Below are 21163 nucleotides of genomic sequence, written 5' to 3'. Positions count from 1 at the left end.
GTTTTTGCTCTTATTAAACATTATAAATTGTATTCACTTTTAGGGGCAACTACGCCCATAAAGATGAAAGAAGCAATAACAAAAAAATAGTAATACATATAGTACCGGAAACAATGCACAGAGGTCACTTGTGTTGACCTGGGATGCTGGTTGATTGGTTGGCTTGTTGTTCATGCGAGGGATGACAGTACGATCTCGCTGACCTTGGGAATTCCCCAGTTGCTCCAGAGCGTAACCTCCTACCACCGGCACCCCAAACATATTATTCCCGCACGCTTCCACCCTTATTCATCTGATTAAGGCGGGGGTGGTAGTGTAGCAACGGAGTTTATCTGCGTTGGCGAAAGAAATATGGGAGAACTATGAACTCTTCTTCTAGGTATGTCTCAAGGAAATTTTATATCATAGTTTGAAATCAAGTAGTACTCTCAAAGGGGAAGGGGGATCTGATAACAATCCAACACTCTTGGTTGATTTTTTTACAGTGTTCGTATAGTCACTTTTTTCTGCGTATGGCATGCAAAGGCGCCGATCCCGGGGGGCCGGGGGGGGGGACGGGACCCCCAAAAGCTCGTGTAGGCCCCATGTATTTTTATGAATATGTATTTTATATGTGTTTTTTATTGTTATATGTATTTTTTATGAATGCCCCCCTAAAGTTACAGAGAAATCGACGCCCTTGATGGCATGGTCCTGTAAATCCAACTCTGTAGGAGGAGAGATTCTTGATTGGATTTTACTGTCCATTTGCAGCACCGAGGCTATATGATACAGAACCTTGTGTTTAAAAATCTTACCTCGAACCACTACTCCTATTTGAATTCGAACTCGGAACCATGAGCACAGAAAGCACCTCTCGGCCAGGAAAGGGAACGGAAGCGAGACAGTGTACTGGCAGAGGGTCTGTTTTATACTACGTGCTGTTGCACAGTCTATGCCAGTCCCAGCAGCGCAGGGTTTATACCTTAGGGTGCTTTTGAGTCCTATTCTCCATAACCTCGATTTTGAAATGAAATGAAATCTTTGAGTTTTACGTCCCAGGCTTATGCCGGCTAGGCTAAAGGAGACTGTGATGATGAGAAATGAATGAAATGGTGGAATGAAGAAAGTGGGAGGAAACGGAACAACCCTGAGAAAACCCACGCCCACGGTGTTTGTTCACATAAAGCTCACTTGACGTGAGCAGGGATCGAACCAAGGATCCCATGCACCAGAGGTGAACGCTCTATCATTGAGCCACCACGGCCCCAAGCTCGGTTTTGCATAACAAAGTGAAGCAAAATCAATTAAAGATAAGCTGTAGTATTAGTAGTGAATCAGTGTACCTAATATTGTACAAACACCAATGGAACTTAATATTATATACTTAAATTGTATTTTCATCAGCCAAGTATAAAAACAGAGAAAACTCACTTTAACATTTAGTGAACTCCAAATCATGAAAGGGGGTACAGTGGCTCAGTGGTAGAGCACTTGCTTCTGGTGCTTGGGGTCTGTGGTTCGATCCCCGGCCAAGGAAGTTTGTGGTGGACAACATCGTGTTCGTTGGCTTTCTCAAAGTACTCCCGTTTTCTCACACATTCTGATTTCATCAATTCTTCAATCATTATTCAACTGCCTAAATCATCGTCTCCCTTAGCCTAACAGGCGTAGTCGTGGAACGTTAAACTGATACATTCCATTTTCCAACTTATTAAACAACAAATTATTATCAAACAAAATCTCTGATTTGTGTCTACTAACCTATATAGTCTATTTCCGTAAGACTCTTAGGCACGGATGCTGTATTCAATAACTAAACACATAATTTATCCATACTTTACTTGGAAATTAATACGGCATTCATAACCAAAATATAACAGAAAATCAATAAACAGTTTTAAAAGACAGTCATTCTGTTAACTAATCTGTACATCTCCAACATCTCTACCCGGGGATAGTGAGCTTGCTTTCCCTTCGTCTTGCGTGAAGTTTTCGACCTAGTTTATAACCTTTCTACCCTATCCTTCAATTCTTCTAATATATACTATAAGGAATTAACAGTCTCATCTCTTTCTCTTAATTTCTTCTCGGAAACATGAAAATAGGTTCTCTGACAGCTGTTCGACTTTTCCGTAGACATATCTATCAACCAGTATCCTATGCAAGAATCGTTCATCCCAATTTTCCTCATACTTCTGGTTTTCTTCCACTTTCTGTAGCGATGCTTCACCTATGTGAAATAAATTAAAATTTATAGTTTTACGTTCCATGGTTGTGGCCTTTAGGCTAAAGAAGACGGATGATTAATGGAAATGAAAAATTGTTAAATAATTGGTGGAATGAGAATGTGAGGGAAAAAGGCAGAACCTCGAGAAAATCTACAGCCATGCTGTTCACCACAAACTCGCGTGGCCAGAGATCGAACCAGAGATCCTTCGTGCCAGAGTTAAGCGCTGTCTCACTGAGTCGCCGTACCCCTCCACCTTCTAACACAGGGATGCAAATAAGCAACAAAATTTTACCAGCCCAAGAAAAAAAAGCTACTAGCCTGCATCCTACAATAGCAATCATTTACTTACCTTCGGTATTTTAATAGTAATACTAAAAACTCGCCCGCACCGATAAGCCAATCGCCCCGGGCGAGTGGGCGAGTAGTTATTTGCATCCCTGTATAGGGTCTATACGAAATATAGTAAAATCTATCCATTTTTCATTACTCATAAAGGGATATTCTAATGTAGTCAGTGCTTTCAAGAACAAGAAAATACTTAAACATTTCATTCAAGCCTTTGGTGTTGCGGTTGACCACTACCTCTAATTATAATTTTATATTTGATAAGATCTGAAATGCTAACTTAAACAAAACTTTATAACGTACGAAACCTGGAGGTTAATTACCGCAGAAACGAAAGAATAGCATTGAATCCTATCCCATGTTAAGTTAATTATAAACCACTTTTATAAATTCCTATTTCATATTATGGCTAGCAGCACATTTAGTAAACTCTTCGTTTGCAAATGGTCAGAATGATTAGTATTTGGTAATTGAAAAAACGAAACTGAAAAATATGTTGGTGCAAGATAGGTTAAAGCATATAATTGTTCGAACATTGAAAACAAGTATTTAAATATTCGACCATGTTTTGGGTATCAGGGTACATTTTTGTTTTGTAAAGAAATAGGTGGAAAATGTAATTTATAATTTATAATTTCCTGGTTATTCTTTTTTTAAAGGAGGACTTGTTAATTCACGGTGATAGTGTATATGACATAATCGATAAGCAAGACCACCAAGCCATTCAAACGGAGCTCATGAGAAATTCTACAGGCCCTGGCGATGATGACCGTATGTTCCTTTGTCGAATGAATGTCTCCAGAAACGCACGGCGGCAGATGCGATTCGGAGACCAAAAGGTAAGTATAGTATCACATTATTTTCTCTACTGTAAGCTAGGATAATGAAAAGTTTTTGTAAATATTTAGATAGCAGTAATTCTTCCTAATTTTACTAAACAATTCAGTGCACTATTCCAAGCAGTTATATATCTACATTATTATTATTATTATTATTATTATTATTATTATTATTATTATTATTATTATTATTATTATTATTATTATTATTATTATTATTATTATTGTTGTAGAATTAATATTTCTATCAAGAAAAACAATTGGTTTCCATGACAAACCATCTTGAATCTCTCTCTTGTAGAAACAAAAATATTAGGTTCTTTTGTTACGTAAACACCGATATAAGTAATCTTACATTCACAATACGCTAGCCTTAAAATCATCCATTGACAACAACATAGTTCAATACCTATTTCTCGACTGATATGTCAAATTGATTGGCTGTGGAATTTTCGTCATGAAGCGATTGGAGAGCTACTGACATAAAGAAGGAATGTATTCTGATCTAGAAAGCGAAACATACAGTAATGGCTTTGGAAGTTGATTTACAGACCACAAATCACGCAGTTAAATTTGCACCACTTGGATGGCTGTATCTTGTATTCAAGAAATGTAATACAAGGAAGTGGTGCTTTAAGTATTCTTACAAACGAAGAAAACCAACTAATTTATTACAATTCGTATCAAAATACACGAAGAGGTTGTATTTGGACTGAATAATTAAATGGAAAAGGAAAATGTTTCTGTAAAACCGGAGGTCCTATTTAATGAAATCTAAATAACATATAATATAATAATATACATTAATGAAAATGCTGAAATTATATATATTTTTTTAAAATCTTCTCTAATGGATTATTTAAAATTCTATATCCGTGAAGTTCTATGCAAATTAACACCTGTTACACAAAATTAAATAATACAGTATTAAGGAATTATCAGTGTATCATGAATAATTCATCGCGTTTATACTTCCAAAATTTGCTAATGCTGTTGGTTGTCCGGTTCTCGCCCCTTCTTTTATATGACTTCCTGGACAAACTAAAATAGTGTTTCCTTTCTCACTTTTCATGTGAAACTCTACATACATTAAATGTATGGAATGTGACAATATTCTTTAATCTTAAAATTAAAAAGAATGTTACACAACATAATAGAACTTTTTAGTCATATTAGAAACTATAAAATACAAATATTTATTATTTAAAGAGTTTAAAAGTGAATTTGAATAAATAAATAATATATAACAAAATCTGATTGAACTATAACAGAATAAAAAATCATATATATATATATATATATATAATTGCCATTATCATATAAAAACATAAAGCTATAAAGACAATTATGCTAAAAAAAATCAAGATGTACTAATGCATTAATCCTGTATACGACATCACTTTGTAGTTAATTAACGAAAAAGCAATTAGGTTAGCGTCATTAAATGAATATATAATTTCATCTCGACCCGTAAAATGTATGCAAACTATGTTTGTTCCTTGTTGTTGGGTTTCTGGTTATTTTTAACAAGCAGATCGAAATACATATACATATATATATATATATATATATATATATATATATATATATATATATATATATATATATATATATATATATATATATATATAAGCCGTTAAGTAACTTTTTATTATTAATATTATCCTACTTTTGCTTGTAAGATATTTTAAAAGTAAAACTTCCTGTCGTACCTCCCCTCCTTTGTTTGTTTTCTCATTTTACTTATTTTAAAATGTTTTTAATATAAAGATGTTATATTATGGAAGTTAGTCACCTTAAAAAAAGATTGCTATTCAAAGATAATGAAGGTAATGAGTTTCATCACAGCATCGCTGAATATAATTAAACTAGTATATAGAGAAAAGGGATGGATGCAGAACTGGATTATCATGTTGGTTGCACATCGTAAACTGTGAACCAAATGTCTTAGTTTCAGTTTACACTTTTTTAAAAAATAGCAAACACATTACACGCTCTTTGCTTCTTTTACGCCATCGGTACATAGTATTTATATGGTACATATATTTTCTTTATTTTTCATCAAGGACAACAGTGTTACATATAAGCATGTAGACTTACATAGGAAGAATATGGTTGTTAAAATCACGCAGTGGGACTCATAGGATGGTACTGTTGTTCATACGACAATTCTTGAACAAAGTGAATTTTGAGAATTTTGCCTTTTTTCCTAACAGACCACTAGACCGACCATCTCGGCCAAGCTCATTAATGGAGCCAATTCTTTAACATTTTCACGAGTAATGTTGGCAATAGGGTTATTCATGTCCCGCTTAAAACATATGACATTCTGTAGATTCTATGCAACCTACACAGCAGCAAAGAAATGTAGGTTGCCTATAATAAAATGATATGCAGAAAAGTAGCTATCCATATCCTATACAGAAGTTGCGTCATCCTGTTTACTGTCTTTAGCAGAGTTCTATTAAGTGCATTATTTTAAAAATAGATATAACAAAACTAAAGAATAACAAAGAGATTACAAGTAAATAAGTGATATATTGTGTCTAATCATTCGAAACATGACACTAACTTGTAACGGTTAAATAAGGTTTTGACCAATCTAAGAAGGGTCTAATATAAAGCTGGATCTTTAGTGAGAAGTTGATTAAAATAATTTTGGTTAAACTCAGTAACGGATGAGATTCAAGTTCTAATCTTTTGTTTCAGTAATGATGAATCTTCGGGCTGCTGAAGTCATAGGATTTTAGAAGTCCATCAATCTTATTTTCTCTCATATCCACCTGCAGTGCAAACTTTAATGAGAAAGTATTTTTAGACCTTATGAGATAAGAAAAAAGAACATTCTGCAAGATGGAACTTTCGTGTGATATGATAATGAGCTCATATTAGGCATCAAGTCTTCATGCATGGTTAAAGTGTACTTAACCAACTACATGAAATTAATTTGAAAACATTCAACAGGATTCTGTGAAGTGATTGCGTGATATAAACAATTTCTATAAAGAAATATTCTCTCTGTAAAATATATAATCCGGAAAAATTTACACTTATACATACCCTTTTCTCCAAAATGACCACAAATGACCTCTTGTTTGTGAGAAAATTTTCCGCAAATTTCTCCATACGTTATCTTCGTTGCATTTTATATCTACAAGTACACTATACACTTTATTATAATCAAATATTTCATTAACGTGTATTTAGGTTTTCTTTTTCGTTACCGCTCTTTCGCGGTGATCATATACACAATTAGTGTATATTAACGTTGAAAGTCATTGAGGATTTTCATAATATATATCCAAAGATCCCCATATTCTTAGATCTCCATGAGATTTATATAGAATCACTAATGAAGTATGTTCTTTCAAACAAAAACAAAATCATTAAAATTGGCGGACCTATCTGAAGTTGTGTGTGAACATACATATGTTGAAGTTGGCTAATTACGTTCTTACACTGTACTCGCTGAGATGTTTAATTGTCTAGCTCCGAAAACTACCACTACATCCTGATTTATACGCAATCATTAGAAAAGTAGACTCTTTCAGACAAAAAAAAGAATTATCAAAATTCGTACATCTATGTTGAAGTTATGTGTGAAAATACCCACAACACAATATACGAGGAATGATCGCAAAAGAAAAAGTTCCAAAGCATAAAACTTTTACGTGCCTCACTGTAACTTAACGAAAATTAATTTGTAGGTTAACAACATGTCTGTCTTGGTTCAGGTTTCGGATTCCGATCATGTATACCTGAGAAGCGGATATTAAAAATGATGACTCGTCTGGAAAATTGGTCATGAGAAGAAATGAGGTCAGTGGTGCGGTTCCTGTAAGCCAAAAACATTACATTCATAGGCAGATTATAGAGATGTATGGGGAGGGCTAAATTTCAAAGCAAGATGTAGGGAAGTGGTGTCGTGCCTTCAGAAAAAAGATGGTCCAACATTGTTAATGAAAATCCTGGTCACAGCGGGAGACCAAGTCCTTAACCATTGACATTATGCTTAGAACGACTAGGGCACTGCTTGTATAGCCCTGACCTAGCCACAGTGACTTTCACCTTTTACCTGTTCTAAAGCAGAAAATGGCTGGCCACATTATCTGGCATGTGATTATGTCAAAACCGCTGTAGAACTTGACGCGGATTTCTATGCAAATGATGTAGAAAACTTTATCTGCTGTTGTGATAAACGGTTGAACGAAAACTGTGATTACATCGAGAACTAGTGTTGAGCGCTCTCTGTCATCAGGTACGTTGATCTTCCAGCTATGTCTCTCACGTAAGTCATAATAGACTTTGGAACTTTTCTTTTGATCATTCCTCATATAAATGGGTTGAATTGAGAACCTTCTCCTATTTCACGAAATTAGTTAAAATCAGATTTTTTTCGGGAAATAAATCTTTCCACTTCCTGTCACTTTCTATGCTGAAGTGAGAATTTCTCAGAACGGAATTTATCTACAGAAGAAAAATGAAATTTCTGCATTTTAGATTATAAGGACAGTTAACATTTTAGTGATCGGAACACTCATGCACTGTGAAACTCCACCTAAAACTATCAACTCAGAGATATGGAATTTATGGGCTGAGCTTGTTGAAGTATAATCATGTAGGGTGCTAATTCTGTTTGTGGTTAGATTCAGACATACAAAAAACAAGACAACTAAAAGAAATAAAATATAATAAATAGGGTAGGGTAAAAAGGAAAGATAAACTTCGAATAGCCACAGGTTAATATGTTAAACTAAAAAGAACTCTCACGTATAAAAATATGCCTTGAGAGTTTTCAAATACTTGGACAGGAGATTGACATGATTATTTTATTCTAAATGTACAGGACCCACATATCGCATTATATTACACACATCATTTGCACAAAACAACAGAAATATGAGCACACACCCATAACCTCCAATCTACCATGTCAGACAGAATATATAAATTCATAAATATCTTGACACCAAGATGAGTTTTCTTCACTCGGTTTTTAATAATATTCAATGATATCTTTAAGAGAACATCAAAAATACCTTCAGAAATACTTTTGACAAACACATATTGAAGAAAGTGTGTTTACACCACTTTTCATATCAAATCACAACACTTACGTTTGGTATTACATATGTTTGTATTATTGTATATAAATAATACATAATATGGAAACTTATATGAAAGAAATCATGTTTACAACTTCAAAAGACATTCCTGTATGGCTAAGAGGCAGAAAAGGGATATATTATTTTTTACATATAGTTCTCTCATTGAAATATACCTTATACTCAATTTGCATTTTGAAGATAACCATCAGATATATGCTAATATGAGTTAGTTTCTAAGTACATCTTCCCACATATCATGATGGATGTGCAAGATGGTTTGGGTTGATTGTTTCTGCACCTGACTTATCCATTAACAGGGTTATATACAGCTCCTCCCATTGTAACGGCGGCACAAATTAATTTTTCTCCGTTCCCTCTCTGCACCTCTCTCATATGTATATAAAACATTCTATCGTCACACACCACAGATGTGTGTGGACTACGTCGCTGTTGCCTAGCGGCGATTATTTTTTATTCGAAAAGAAAAAAATGAGCGTGTCGTAATCAGTATTTATAGCACTTTTTCTTTGCTATAATGCGTTTTACAGATGGACTATCAACACTCAGATTTAATTGATTCCACATTATATATGTGTAATATAATTCATTTTTCCGCTCTCCCTCTTTCTTTCTACACATTACAAATGTATATATGTATTTGTTTGAATTGCTTAGACTTTAGCTTATTAAAATATATAAAAAAACATATGCAAGCATGTGTAAATGTAAGACTATAAAATACATAAAATTGTCTTGACATATTTTATCTCTACAATAGGTTACCGAAGTGCCAACATTTGATAATATTGAGTGAGCACAACATTTTATGGAAATAATAATATTACTAACGCTTCAAAACCAGAATAGCTTTGTATCTCTGCAGCTGTGGAGAAAAAGTAGTTTATTAGTGTTAGATATTTAAATTTCATTAATTAATGAATAATTTAATGATTAATAAACCTTGCTAAGGACAGTGAAGAGTATCACGCGATTCCATGTATGGAATATGGGATATGGATAACTATCTTTCTATATACTTTTAATATATACAACCAGCATTTCTTTGGTACTGTGCAGGTTGCATAGAAGCTAGGGAATGTTGTGGATTTAAACGGGATATGTTAGCTACCTTTAAAGTATATTTGAAATGAAATCTTTCAGTTTTACATCCCACGGTTTTGCCGGCTAGGCTAAATGAGACGGTGGTGATGAGAAATGAATGGAATGGTGGAATGAATAAAGTGGGGGCGAAACAGAAAAACCCCGAGAAAACCTACGCATACGCTGTTTGTCTACCACAAAGTTCACTTGGCGCGAGCTGGGATCGAACCAGGGATCCCACGCACCAGAGGATGTATATATAAGACAACTTTGGCAAATAACAGGAGTCGTGTATATATAGTCTAGAAGCGCTAGTTGTGTAAATAGTTAACAATGCAAACGGTGACCACGGAGGTAGAACATGGGTATTACTTACTGGAATTTGCAAGAACAGGGTCTGTCGTAAAAGTGCAGAGACATTTTCGTACGAAATCCAAGGAGCAAGCACCGTATAGAAACTGTATTTCACGCTGGATGCAGAAGTTTAAATACACTGAATGTTTGTACTCCATGGAAAGTCCTGGCCGATGAGAGAAACATCAGATAGACAGTGGATAGAATCCGTGCTGCATTTGAGAAGAGTCAAAAAAATCGACAACCTGAGCTATGGAAAACAGAATGTGCCTCAAACCATTGTTATATCGTATTGTGTAAAGGTGTGCATATTTTAAGGCAACGTATCTCTAGTACAGTCGAACAGATAACCTAGAATACGTTAAGACACGTCTAGCAAGAGCTGGATTATCAGTTGTACGTCTGCCGTGTATTAGAGTGCTCATATACTATGTATGCATTGTAAATCCACATAAAATTTACAACCTTTATTTATTCTTTTCGGCTAATTTTGGTTTTGCATATCATTTCAGTGCAAAATAAATACACTATAGTTTTGCACGATTCTTTTTGAATAACATAGGTATTATGTATATCTTTGTAGGGATTTTAATATTTCTTAAGAAAAAATAGTACATTGAGATCTCGATAACTCGAAGCTGAAGAGAATAGATAACAATTAGAGTTATCGAATTTTTCATGTAATCAAGATTTGAGTTACCAAGATGGCAACAATAAAAATTCAAGATACTGAGGTTTCGCGTTTCTCAAGAAAAGTAACAATATAACCTCTATAGGTCGAACTTTATTTAATTCAACCTCCGTAACTCGATGTTATGAAAGTTCCTTAAATAAAATAAGATTACTAGTAAAAATAAAATACTAGATATCAGTAAAACACAATTACAGTATAAACTAGCAACAATAACAGGACTACCTCCAATGACAATTACGTAAAAGCATAGAGCTATATAGCTTCGAGTTATCGAGGTAATATCAAGAGAAATTCGACTTATAGAGATGAACTTCAATTCGTAGAGGACCGCAGATACGAAAGTTCAAGTTATTGATTTTTTTAAAAATATGATTATGAAACCCATAAAATTCGATTTATCGAAGTTGTAATTCTTAAACATCTGACTTACTAAGATTAGTTTAACATTGAATATGATGGACATTGGCGCAAATCTGTCTTCAACATTGGGAAGGGAGGGACGGGCAAGACCGTTCCCATAATCATTTTTTTTAAGCGATGTTCAAAATATTTATGAAGTTGAAAAATAATGCTGTGGAGGATCAGGGGAGCAGAGTTGTCTTCAACATTGGGATGTGGGCAGATTTGAGGATTGTTCTTCGGGGGGAGGGAGAAGATGAGTCTCATATTACGAGAGATGAATCTGATTTCTGAGGTGAACCTGTTGTATATTAATTATATGTCAGGCGAAGTAGATGAAGTGTCAGTCGGACACAAATCATCAACTTTCTTCGCAAAAAGCACATTTCAAATCAGATTATCGGGTGGACAGTCCTCCAGTGCTAAAGTTGGGGGACATGTCCCCCTCATTTGCACCAGTGGTTATGGAGATCTCAAAGGAATATGAAAAAATCAAGTTATCAAGGAATTCGAGTTATCGAGGTTCGAATTATGGTGGTCCAATTGTATTTTGAAACAATGCAATACTTCTATATTTTTAAAAAACAATAAATACAGAAGGAAAATAAAACAAGCCAAATGCTGAGAAGAAGGCCTGTTCAAATTCAATACAAAAATTTCCCTTAGGCTTGATTTGTTTAGAGTATAATAATTTCTGTCAAATATATTTCATAATTTGCTTCTTTTTTTTTTTTCAAAAAGTCTCACAGCAAGTGGAAAAGAAAACAAAATCACCAAACTAAAATATCTGTGAAAGAAATAATAGACGAAAGAATAAAGCCTAAATGACAGGTGTAATTTGCAGAGAGAGAGAGAGAGAGAGCGAAAGAACATTGATGTTAGGTAAGGCAGTCGCGTGTAGATCTACTGAAGTTCTCACATACGTATTACCACGTACGTACGTACGTTCCTAAGACTTCCTGAGAAACGTCCTTGAGATCCCACTGACCTGGAGATGGATTCCCAAATTGAAAAAGAAAGAAAAAGAAACAAAAAATAAAGATACAAAACGGGAACAGCACACGATAGTTTTCCCAGAGTTCTTTTCCTTCCTTCCGTTGTTGCCTCGCCCTCTTCTTTAACACGCAATCACTACTATTTAGACAAAAGAAAAACGTTTTTAATCTTTCTTTCTTTTTCTTTTTACGTACGTACTTACTGAACGTACACATAACATAGTTTAGTTGCAACAACCAGATTTTATATAAGAGCTCTGTGGGAAAGTTCACACTTGTACATTCTTAAGGTTAAACAGAATTAATCGTTGTTGCTTGCTTCCAACACGAAAAGTAGATTTTTTACTACATGATATTTGTTCTAAGATTAATCCGTTCGGAGCTTAGGGATGGGAAAATTATTATTATTTTTTTTACTTATTTTTAGTTTTATAATTACATAATAATAATAATAATAATAATAATAATAATAATATGAAATCTTTGAGTTTTACGTCCCACATTATGACGGTTAGGCTAAAGGAGACGGTGATGATGAGAAATGAATGAAATGGTGGAATGATGAAAGTGGAAGGAAACGGAAGAACCCCGAGAAAACCCACGAGGACGATGTTTGTCCACCACAAAGTCCATACGGCACAAGCCGGCATCGAACCAGGAACCCCAAGCACCGGAGGTGAACGCTCTACAACTCAGCCACCGCGCCCCCAATACTACTACTACTACTACTACTACTACTACTACTAATAATAATAATAATAATAATCTAGAACATTATTAATATTTATAGGATTTTTTGTACAAACATTATAAATATCAATTGATAATTTCATTAAGCTAAATATAATGGTAAGAGTGCATTTGAAATTTCATGCGTAATTTTTGGAGAAAATCAAGGAAAATTAATTTCTTTGTAAATGTAAAATTTTTTTGCTGTACAACAAACACTTTACTTATTAAGGTGATACTAATACTAATAGGAAAGACTAATAATGTTCTACTCAAGATTTCCATAATGGAATCAGAAAGACGACAGTATACAATATAGCTAATGGTTACACCTTAAAATTGCTATAAATTCTTAAACGTTAATTTCTGTTTATCTAAAATAATGTCCAAAGTTGATACATAATGTCAGTCAATAGACAACGTTGAGCTAGACAAAATGCCATGTTTGTGTTTAAAGTCATATGCATAAAAAAAACATTTGGCGTAAGAGTCCTTTGTGTGGCCTGACTCGATACCAATGCCATCTGTTAGCGACCAGCTAAACTACGTCCAGCCTAGTAACTAATAGGTGGTCAACGCGTTGCACTGTCTCTAAGAGGCATATCACGAGCTTTGTAGATCTAGTGGCAGTCACGTCTTTTATTCACGGGACCCTCGAGTTGGCTTCACGACGCTGGGTGAACGCAGAATCGAACCCGGGAGCACGCGGACGTAAGTCCAACACCCTAACCACGAGACTAAAGTGTGAATTTACATGTATTGTTTCGAGGACATTAAAAAGAAATTAATTTTTATAACACTAAAAAGAATGCCATTCTTTGTCAACTTCAATCGGGTTTATTTTATTCGGGCTCATTTCTTTATGCACTGTTGATGTGAAAACTAAATATACTGCTAACTAGCAAATTGTATCTATTGTTTATGCTTTCGTAACGTGACACAGACCCCAAACAATGACACAACACGTACTATTTACTGCAATAATAATAATAATAATAATAATAATAATAATAATAATAATAATAATAATAATAATAATAATAATAAGTTATTTTCATTTCACATTTGCGAAACTACGAAAGACTTCCAAACTATCCGGATTCAATATTGAAATAGATCTTATAACTTTCGTCTGCAACTGAGGGATTGTAGAGACGAAACCTGTTAATCTGATGCTGAATCGATATCACTTGCTATGTGTTACAATTATTTGTTGAATCGATTCCAGTAAGCCGGCTGCCACTATATGCTGCCGTTCTGTTCTATGGCCACAAACCTAAAACCGAAAATGGTTGACTTCTACCACTTAAGATTTCATTACAGGATTAGTGGATCAGATGAAGCTCATTCTTGGGACACTGAAGCAATTAAAAAATTGCTTGTCACTATCTACTACTACGTTGTATGGCGATTAACATTGTAATCGGAGACGGTTGATTTTTATCACTTTCGGTTTCTATGTATAGTGGGCTTACAAAGGAGATGGAATATATTCTTGGGGCGCTGAATCGACTCCAAAATATCACTGCTCAATATCTCTTACCATTTTTTTCTATAAATGGTATCATTGAAACCGGAAGTACTAGTAACTTAAAACCACTTTTGGTTTGAATAATGTTACGAGTAGTAATACTATGTTGTCTTGATATACTGGATCGATTAAAAAAGGCTTCTCGCTCTTTATTCCCGTTTTAGTTTGATGATTAACAAACCGGAAATAGTTTATTTCTACCACTTCTAGTTTCTATAGATTGTCAATAGAGGAGACAGAATGTATAATTGGGACGCTGAATCGACTCCAAAAAAAAAACTGATTCTCGATATCTCTTATCGATTCTGCTCTATGGAAATCAGTATTGAAACCCGAAGAACCTAATTTCAACCACTGCGAGTTCTGATAAAGTATTACGAGTGATGATGGTAAGAACTGGATTACTTGATGGTATGTTGACTTGAGACGCTAAATAGATTTTAAAAATCCACTTATCGCTACCTATTATCATTTTTGTTCTATAGCGATCAGTGTTGAAACTAGAAACGGTTGATATCTACCATTTTCGGTTTGAACAGAGAGGTAATGAAGGAGATAAGGCCTATTTTAGGAACGCTGCATTAATTTCAGAAAACCACTTCGTGATGCTCCTTACCGTTTTTGCTCAATTCAGTGCCGCCTGTGTTACTTGTTGTGTTCATCTGCAATGGGTGTTGTGTTCTTGTTTCGTTTTTGTCTGATGGCAAGTTTAAGTGAACATCGTGCAGCTGTGAAGTTTTGTTTTCTTCTCGGTAAAAATGCTGCTGAAACTGTTGTAATGTTAAAAAAACAGCGTACAAAGACGACGCTATATGTAAAAGTCCAAGTGTACGAGTAGTTTGCTCGTTTTAAACATGACGACATGTCACTTGAGGACAAACCTCGTTCTGGACGTCCATCAACTGCCCGAAATGTCGAAAATGTTGAAAAAATTCGAGAACTTGTGCTCACAGACCACCTACTGACAATTGATCAACTGTCAGAGATTAGTGGGATATCTTGGAGCCCGGTGCAGCGAATTTTAACCGAAGATTTGTGCATGGAAAGGTTGCCGCCAATTTTGTTCCACGGGTTCTGACTGACAATCAAAAAGAACGTCGAATTGAAACATATCGTGCTTTGAAACAACAGCTTAAAACTGATCCAGAGTTTATGTCAAAGGTCATTACTGGTGATGAGACCTTGTACTATGGGTACGACCCAGAAACAAAGCAACAGTCAAGCCAATGGAAGACGTCATCATCATGCCAAGAGCGTACTGCATTCAAAGTTTTGTTTCGCCAGGTCAGGCAGTCAATCAAACCTTTTATTTGGAAGTGTTAAGAAGATTGCGCAACAGTGCTCGTCAAAAAAGACCCGATTTGCGTCAGACAGGAGACTGATTCTTTCACCTTGACAATGCAACCTCACATACAACCATCTCTAATTGCCAGTTTTTGGCTAAGAATAACATGGTTCCGCTGCCCCACTCACCTTACTCGCCTGTCCTGGCACCGTGCGACTTTTTCTTATTTCCACGCATAAAAAGAAGCATGAAAGGACACCGATTTTACAACATTGAAGAGGTCAAGAAAAAACGAGGGAGGACCTGTCAACAATTTAAGATGACTACAAACAACGTTTCGAACAGTGAAAGCACCAGTGGGACAAATGTATTAGTTGTAAGGGAGAGTATTTTGAAGACAATAAGGTTGTTTTCTAAAAAGTTTGAAAATATAGCTCTTACACAATAATTCAGGTTTCTTTTAAGTACCCTCTCGTAATAATAATAATAATAATAATAATAATAATAATAATAATAATAATAATAATAATAATAAAGTGCATATGAAGGATAGTGGTTGGCCAAATAATACACGTACAACTAGTAATGCATGGTCAACTTTTCAACTTCATTATTATTCTCTCTTATATGGAAGTCTTCACTTCGATTCCTGGCAGTAACACATATAATTGAGACTCTTTATTAAACGTTTCATTGCAACCCATTCTCCATTACTTTCTTTTATTTAAAATAGTTCGTAATTTGTACTAGTCACTTAAGCCCACATCAAAAATTGAACTAGGAACTTTCTGTCAGCGTGCAACAGTCTATCTGAGAGCTTTACGTCGTTTTCAATACATCATTATCGTAATCTTAAGACTTCTGCCATCACTGGTAGACTAGTTGCAATAAATTGAGGACATTTCATGTACTACGGAACGTAGCTGACCTCTTCTTTGGTTATTTGTTTATTGTTGAAATTTGGCTTCTCTTTTCAATACCGAAGCTATATAAGACGTATAAGACCTAGACCTACAATTTAAAATTTTCCCACTGGGAATTGAACCAGGGACCACGTTCGTGTTGATGTAACAATTATCTGCTTTTATACCCTTTCTCCCTCTTTTTCCTTCTATACCATATTCTTCAGTCAATCAAACCTTTTATTTGGAAGTGTTAAGAAGATTGCGCAACAGTGCTCGTCAAAAAAGACCCGATTTGCGTCAGACAGGAGACTGACTGAAATAGTTTCTTCTCAAATAATCAGGATGTAGTTTCTTCTCAACAAGTTTTGCAATATAACGTAATAACAATTCAACGTTCGCAAAATATTGATATATTCTAGTCGCCTGATCATAATTTTCGAAATTCTTTTACATTTCTTCTTGCGCAGTAAAATGGAAGGGGAGGAGAGGATTACGAATCATAAATTCGAAATAGATTTTAAAAACACGTACATGGTTTCCAATTCATATGCAGTATAATTACACTAGTGATACGTACGTTACGTGGTATTTTCATTAACTTCTCATCTTTACTTGTAATACGCTAGAAACATTCGGTCAAACTAATTGATTTTACGTCTGTTTTATTACATGTTCTTTCATAATATGATGATTTAATTGCAACTTTGAACATAACTAATGAATTTCAAAGTCGATAATCGTGAAGACAACATACATTCTTTGATACTGTAATATTGACTTCCTTTGAACCATGAATGAACATGTGTTAAAAATGATTGTTCTGAAGGAACCGTGAAATATGATCAATGACGTTGAAAGTGTTGTGAATTTGATAGAAGTGACTGATCGTGCGTTTCGTGAGGGGAACCCCTCCGGCTTGATAAATTCTTCGCTGTGCTTCTTGGTTCAGAAACTTTTTTAGGTTTGGCGGAAGTTGTTCCTCACTTAACTTCATCATATACAGCAACCAGAAAAAAAAGACAAGTATCATCTACAGTTAACAACAACTACATGAGTGCATGTATGTAAATTATTTATCTGACGTTGTGTTGTTTCTCCCGCAGGTGGTGCTGGTCCAGGGCCACTATCTGTCGTTCCTTCCGCTGTGCAGCAGGAACGAGCCCGTCTTCCTTGCCACGTGCACCCCCATCGCCATGCCCGAGACCAGGGAGTGTGTGGTGCAGGGCGCCACCAATGTCTTCACCTCCATCCATTCCATGGACATGAAGTTCATGCACATCGACAAGAAGTGAGTACATCATATTTCATTTGTTATGATGACATCTTCTGCCTTTCAGCCTCATGGGGACTTTCAATGTAACATGATTATTTGCACGTTTCCAGGAAGTATTACCACATAAAGAATGCCCTACTGTCTTTGTTTAACCGAAGTTATAGGAGAAAAAGTACCCTTATTTCCAATGCTAAACATTATATTATTGTCATATTGAAGTAATTGATATAGAGGATGACCAACCAATATATCTTGCGGTAACTTCACCTCATTTCAATATATTAATGGAAATTTCAGCGTGGTTTAAGTCCTTCGTAATTGGAACTAAGGTTTTCTTGAACATTTTAGTTACTAGAGAGTAGTCCTTTAAGAAAAATATAATTTCCACTCCCAGTCAACAGCCAATGGATAAAAATCTTAAGACTTGATGGCCAACACAAATCTTTTTACTTGCGATAATGATATCTAATGCACTATGAACACTTGTGATATTTTCGGCCTCCTACCTACAGGATGGTCCAAATGTCTTGTTACCAACGACGGGAAAGTTAAGAACAATAGAATAACACCAGCCACATGTACACAAGTTAATTGATCACTGTTTCTGTCATTCACTGGCACTGTCACACATTCAGAAGGTCTGTAAGTCTATGCACACAACCATGCGTGGCACAAAGTGAAGAGAGATCATGTCTAATGTGATATTTTTACGAAGCATTGAAATAGAAAGAGATGATTTCTTATAAAAACATCATTGCTACAAAATATACAGGATTACAGCTTACTCATGTGCATTGCCAATAATATTACGGTGGGTGACAAGACGTTTGAACTGTCTTGTATGACTGTTCATTTGCAAGTTTAATCCAAATAAACACTATAATCACTCCTGTAGCCTAAAAGAAGAGAGTGGAGATAACTTACTTCGATTTAGGAAACCATTGCAGTAAATGTGTGTTAAGTATGACAAGAAAGAAATAGAAATATGCTAGATTAAAAAGAGAAACTTTGGAATCTAACCTAATTCAATTCCAAATGTTTGAAAATAAAAGGAATATATATAGCAGCTATCCCGAATTTTGCAAACAGAACGATGAGTCAATCAATAAACTGTATATATTTGAAAATAATTGAGTTCATGATAAGAATTGTATTTTAAGTTTTCTGTTCCTCTATACAAAAGGAGTATTGATTGACTGACTGAAAGTTAATCAAATGCCTAGATCAAACTGCTTAAATTAGACACTTAAAATTGAGACAGTATATAGAATTTGTTATGTATGGTACCACTGAGGAAGGATTTTGGGAAACTCGAAGTGAAAGTGAGCGAAATGAGGGATGTAATTATTACAATCAGATGTCTATATTTCGCAATCCTTTAAGGTCACTGACATGAAATTTGATATTTGAAATTTACACTGAAAATAATAATGCATGTTTTTTAATACTTGATCTCATATAATATTTGGATTAGGATCAAATCATTGGCCAGCAACAAGATCGTTTCTTTCCATCATACTCATTGTCTTAAAATTAATAAATAATTTTGCACAAAAGTACAAGTGTTTCGGAACCAAACATAACTACTTTCGTTACTATAAAATTCCGTCAAATGAAGGAAGTTCACACGACATGAAATTTCTTCACATGATGGAGCTCTACATTGCTCTCAAACTTGTTACAGATGAAGTAACATGTTGGAATATATCCACTTATACATATATAAGTGGAAAATAAAAGGGAATGGTCTTATGACATGCTCTTTTGTCTTAACCACGTGACTGATTGTCCTATTTGGTCGCAGCCTGGTGTACCGACAAGCACACACGTCTGTTATTCGATATCGGCCGTCAATCAGCACCGACGAACAACTACAGGATGAAGATGTTTATGTTCCCATCTCTTTCTTTCTTTCTCTCTGTCTCTGTCTCTTTGTGTGTGTGTGTGTGTTTATCCTTTTCTATCCATTCCTTGGCTTCGACATCTCTACGACCCTTCGCCACAAGGGATATCGAGGTGGACCTATTGTTTGCATCGCTTCACTCCTGTAGCTTTTGACGGGAACATAACAATGTCCTTTGCTAAGATGTATCATTTTTACGTTTCCTTTGACGATTCTCATTTGTTTTCTCTTTTTCTCCTTTTAATAAACAATGGTACATATTTTACTGTATGTATGGATGCTTGAGTGAGACTTACATTACAATAGTATAATGGGGAATGTCGAAGTCAGATTTGTCAGAATGGGGTCGAATCGCGTTTGCATTGAGTTATCGAAGTATGTAACTGTAGTCTTCTAAAGGTTTCTAGCGAACACTGAAATTGTACAATTGTATCGGTAGGAGAAGATAAACAATAGACACAATCTCCTAATTAACAGTGTAGTTTTTGCATATCATCATTGCGCCATAAGTTGGTCTATACTTTCCAATTCGTTTTTGACAAAAACAGTCTATCTGGAATTATTGTCATTTGATTAGTTAAATCATTTTGATTAGTTAAATCTTTACAAAACTTAACATCTCGTGTTTATAGAGTAAAAAGGTTGGTTAGTTGGTTTGAAGTTCTATATTCTTTTCAGCACTGAAGCTTTACGAAAGTAGACCTACAGTTTAATGCGGGATCCAACCACATGACCTCCTAGTGGGAAAAAATGAAATGAAATCTTTGAGTTTTATGTCCCACGGTTATGCCGGTTAGGCTAAAGGAGACGGTGATGGTGAGTAATGAATGAAATGGTGGAATGAAGAAAGTGGGAGGAAACGGGAGAACCCCGAGAAAACCCACGCACACGGTGTTTGTCCACCACAAAGTTCACTTGGCGGGGGCTGGGATCGAACCCGGGACGCCAAGCACCAGAGGTGAACGCTCTACCACTGAGCCACCGCGACCCATAACCTCCTAGTGGGAATCGAGCCCCAGTCTTCCACGCTAATCATGTAATCTCGAGGAAATTTTGTAAGATAAATGGAAAAATCAAATATGATTATGATAACAGTAGTCAATATACGTAACATCATGTAATACAAATACCCTTTCCTTAGCAAGCAGAATTCGGGCTCGCGATTTTGTCTTGCTTTCGCCAACCAGTGTTTAAGACACTCAACTAAGCAAATTGCGGATTATAAAAATTAAGAAAATAATACAGAAAGATGTTGTCAATAATATCACTCAAGAAACACACTTCTTTTCTAATCTCATACAACATTTTTCCAGCAGTTGAATGCACTTACTCAATTTAGAACCTTCCTTGGAGTTAAAAAGCATGTGTTGTTGACGCCACAGAGCACTTCTTTGATGGGCACTGATCTACTGAAATACTATAGAATTAATTGAAGTGCAACGAGACTCAGTAATACATTGAATACTTAGATGGAAGGAATATTTCATTCA

The 21163-nt window shown here is 35.2% G+C and overlaps 1 protein-coding gene across 3 annotated transcripts in view; it reads left to right on the top strand.

The window, feature by feature from the left end:
* Positions 1-21163, top strand: part of dysf (neuronal PAS domain protein dysfusion) — a 592650-nt gene that overhangs the window by 443370 nt on the left and 128117 nt on the right. For all 3 annotated transcript variants that reach the window (XM_081758967.1, XM_081758968.1, XM_081758966.1), the window contains exons 5-6: positions 3217-3396; positions 17601-17785. In XM_081758967.1, coding sequence (XP_081615093.1) covers positions 3217-3396; positions 17601-17785 — 365 coding nt within the window. The remainder of the gene's footprint in view (positions 1-3216; positions 3397-17600; positions 17786-21163) is intronic.

The sequence above is a fragment of the Thermobia domestica genome, chromosome 5, assembly GCF_964235325.1.
Source record: "Thermobia domestica chromosome 5, izTheDome1.hap1.1, whole genome shotgun sequence".
NCBI lineage: Eukaryota > Metazoa > Arthropoda > Insecta > Zygentoma > Lepismatidae > Thermobia > Thermobia domestica.
The sequence above is the reverse complement of the archived record's forward strand: the minus strand, read 5'-3'. Positions and strand labels throughout refer to the sequence as shown.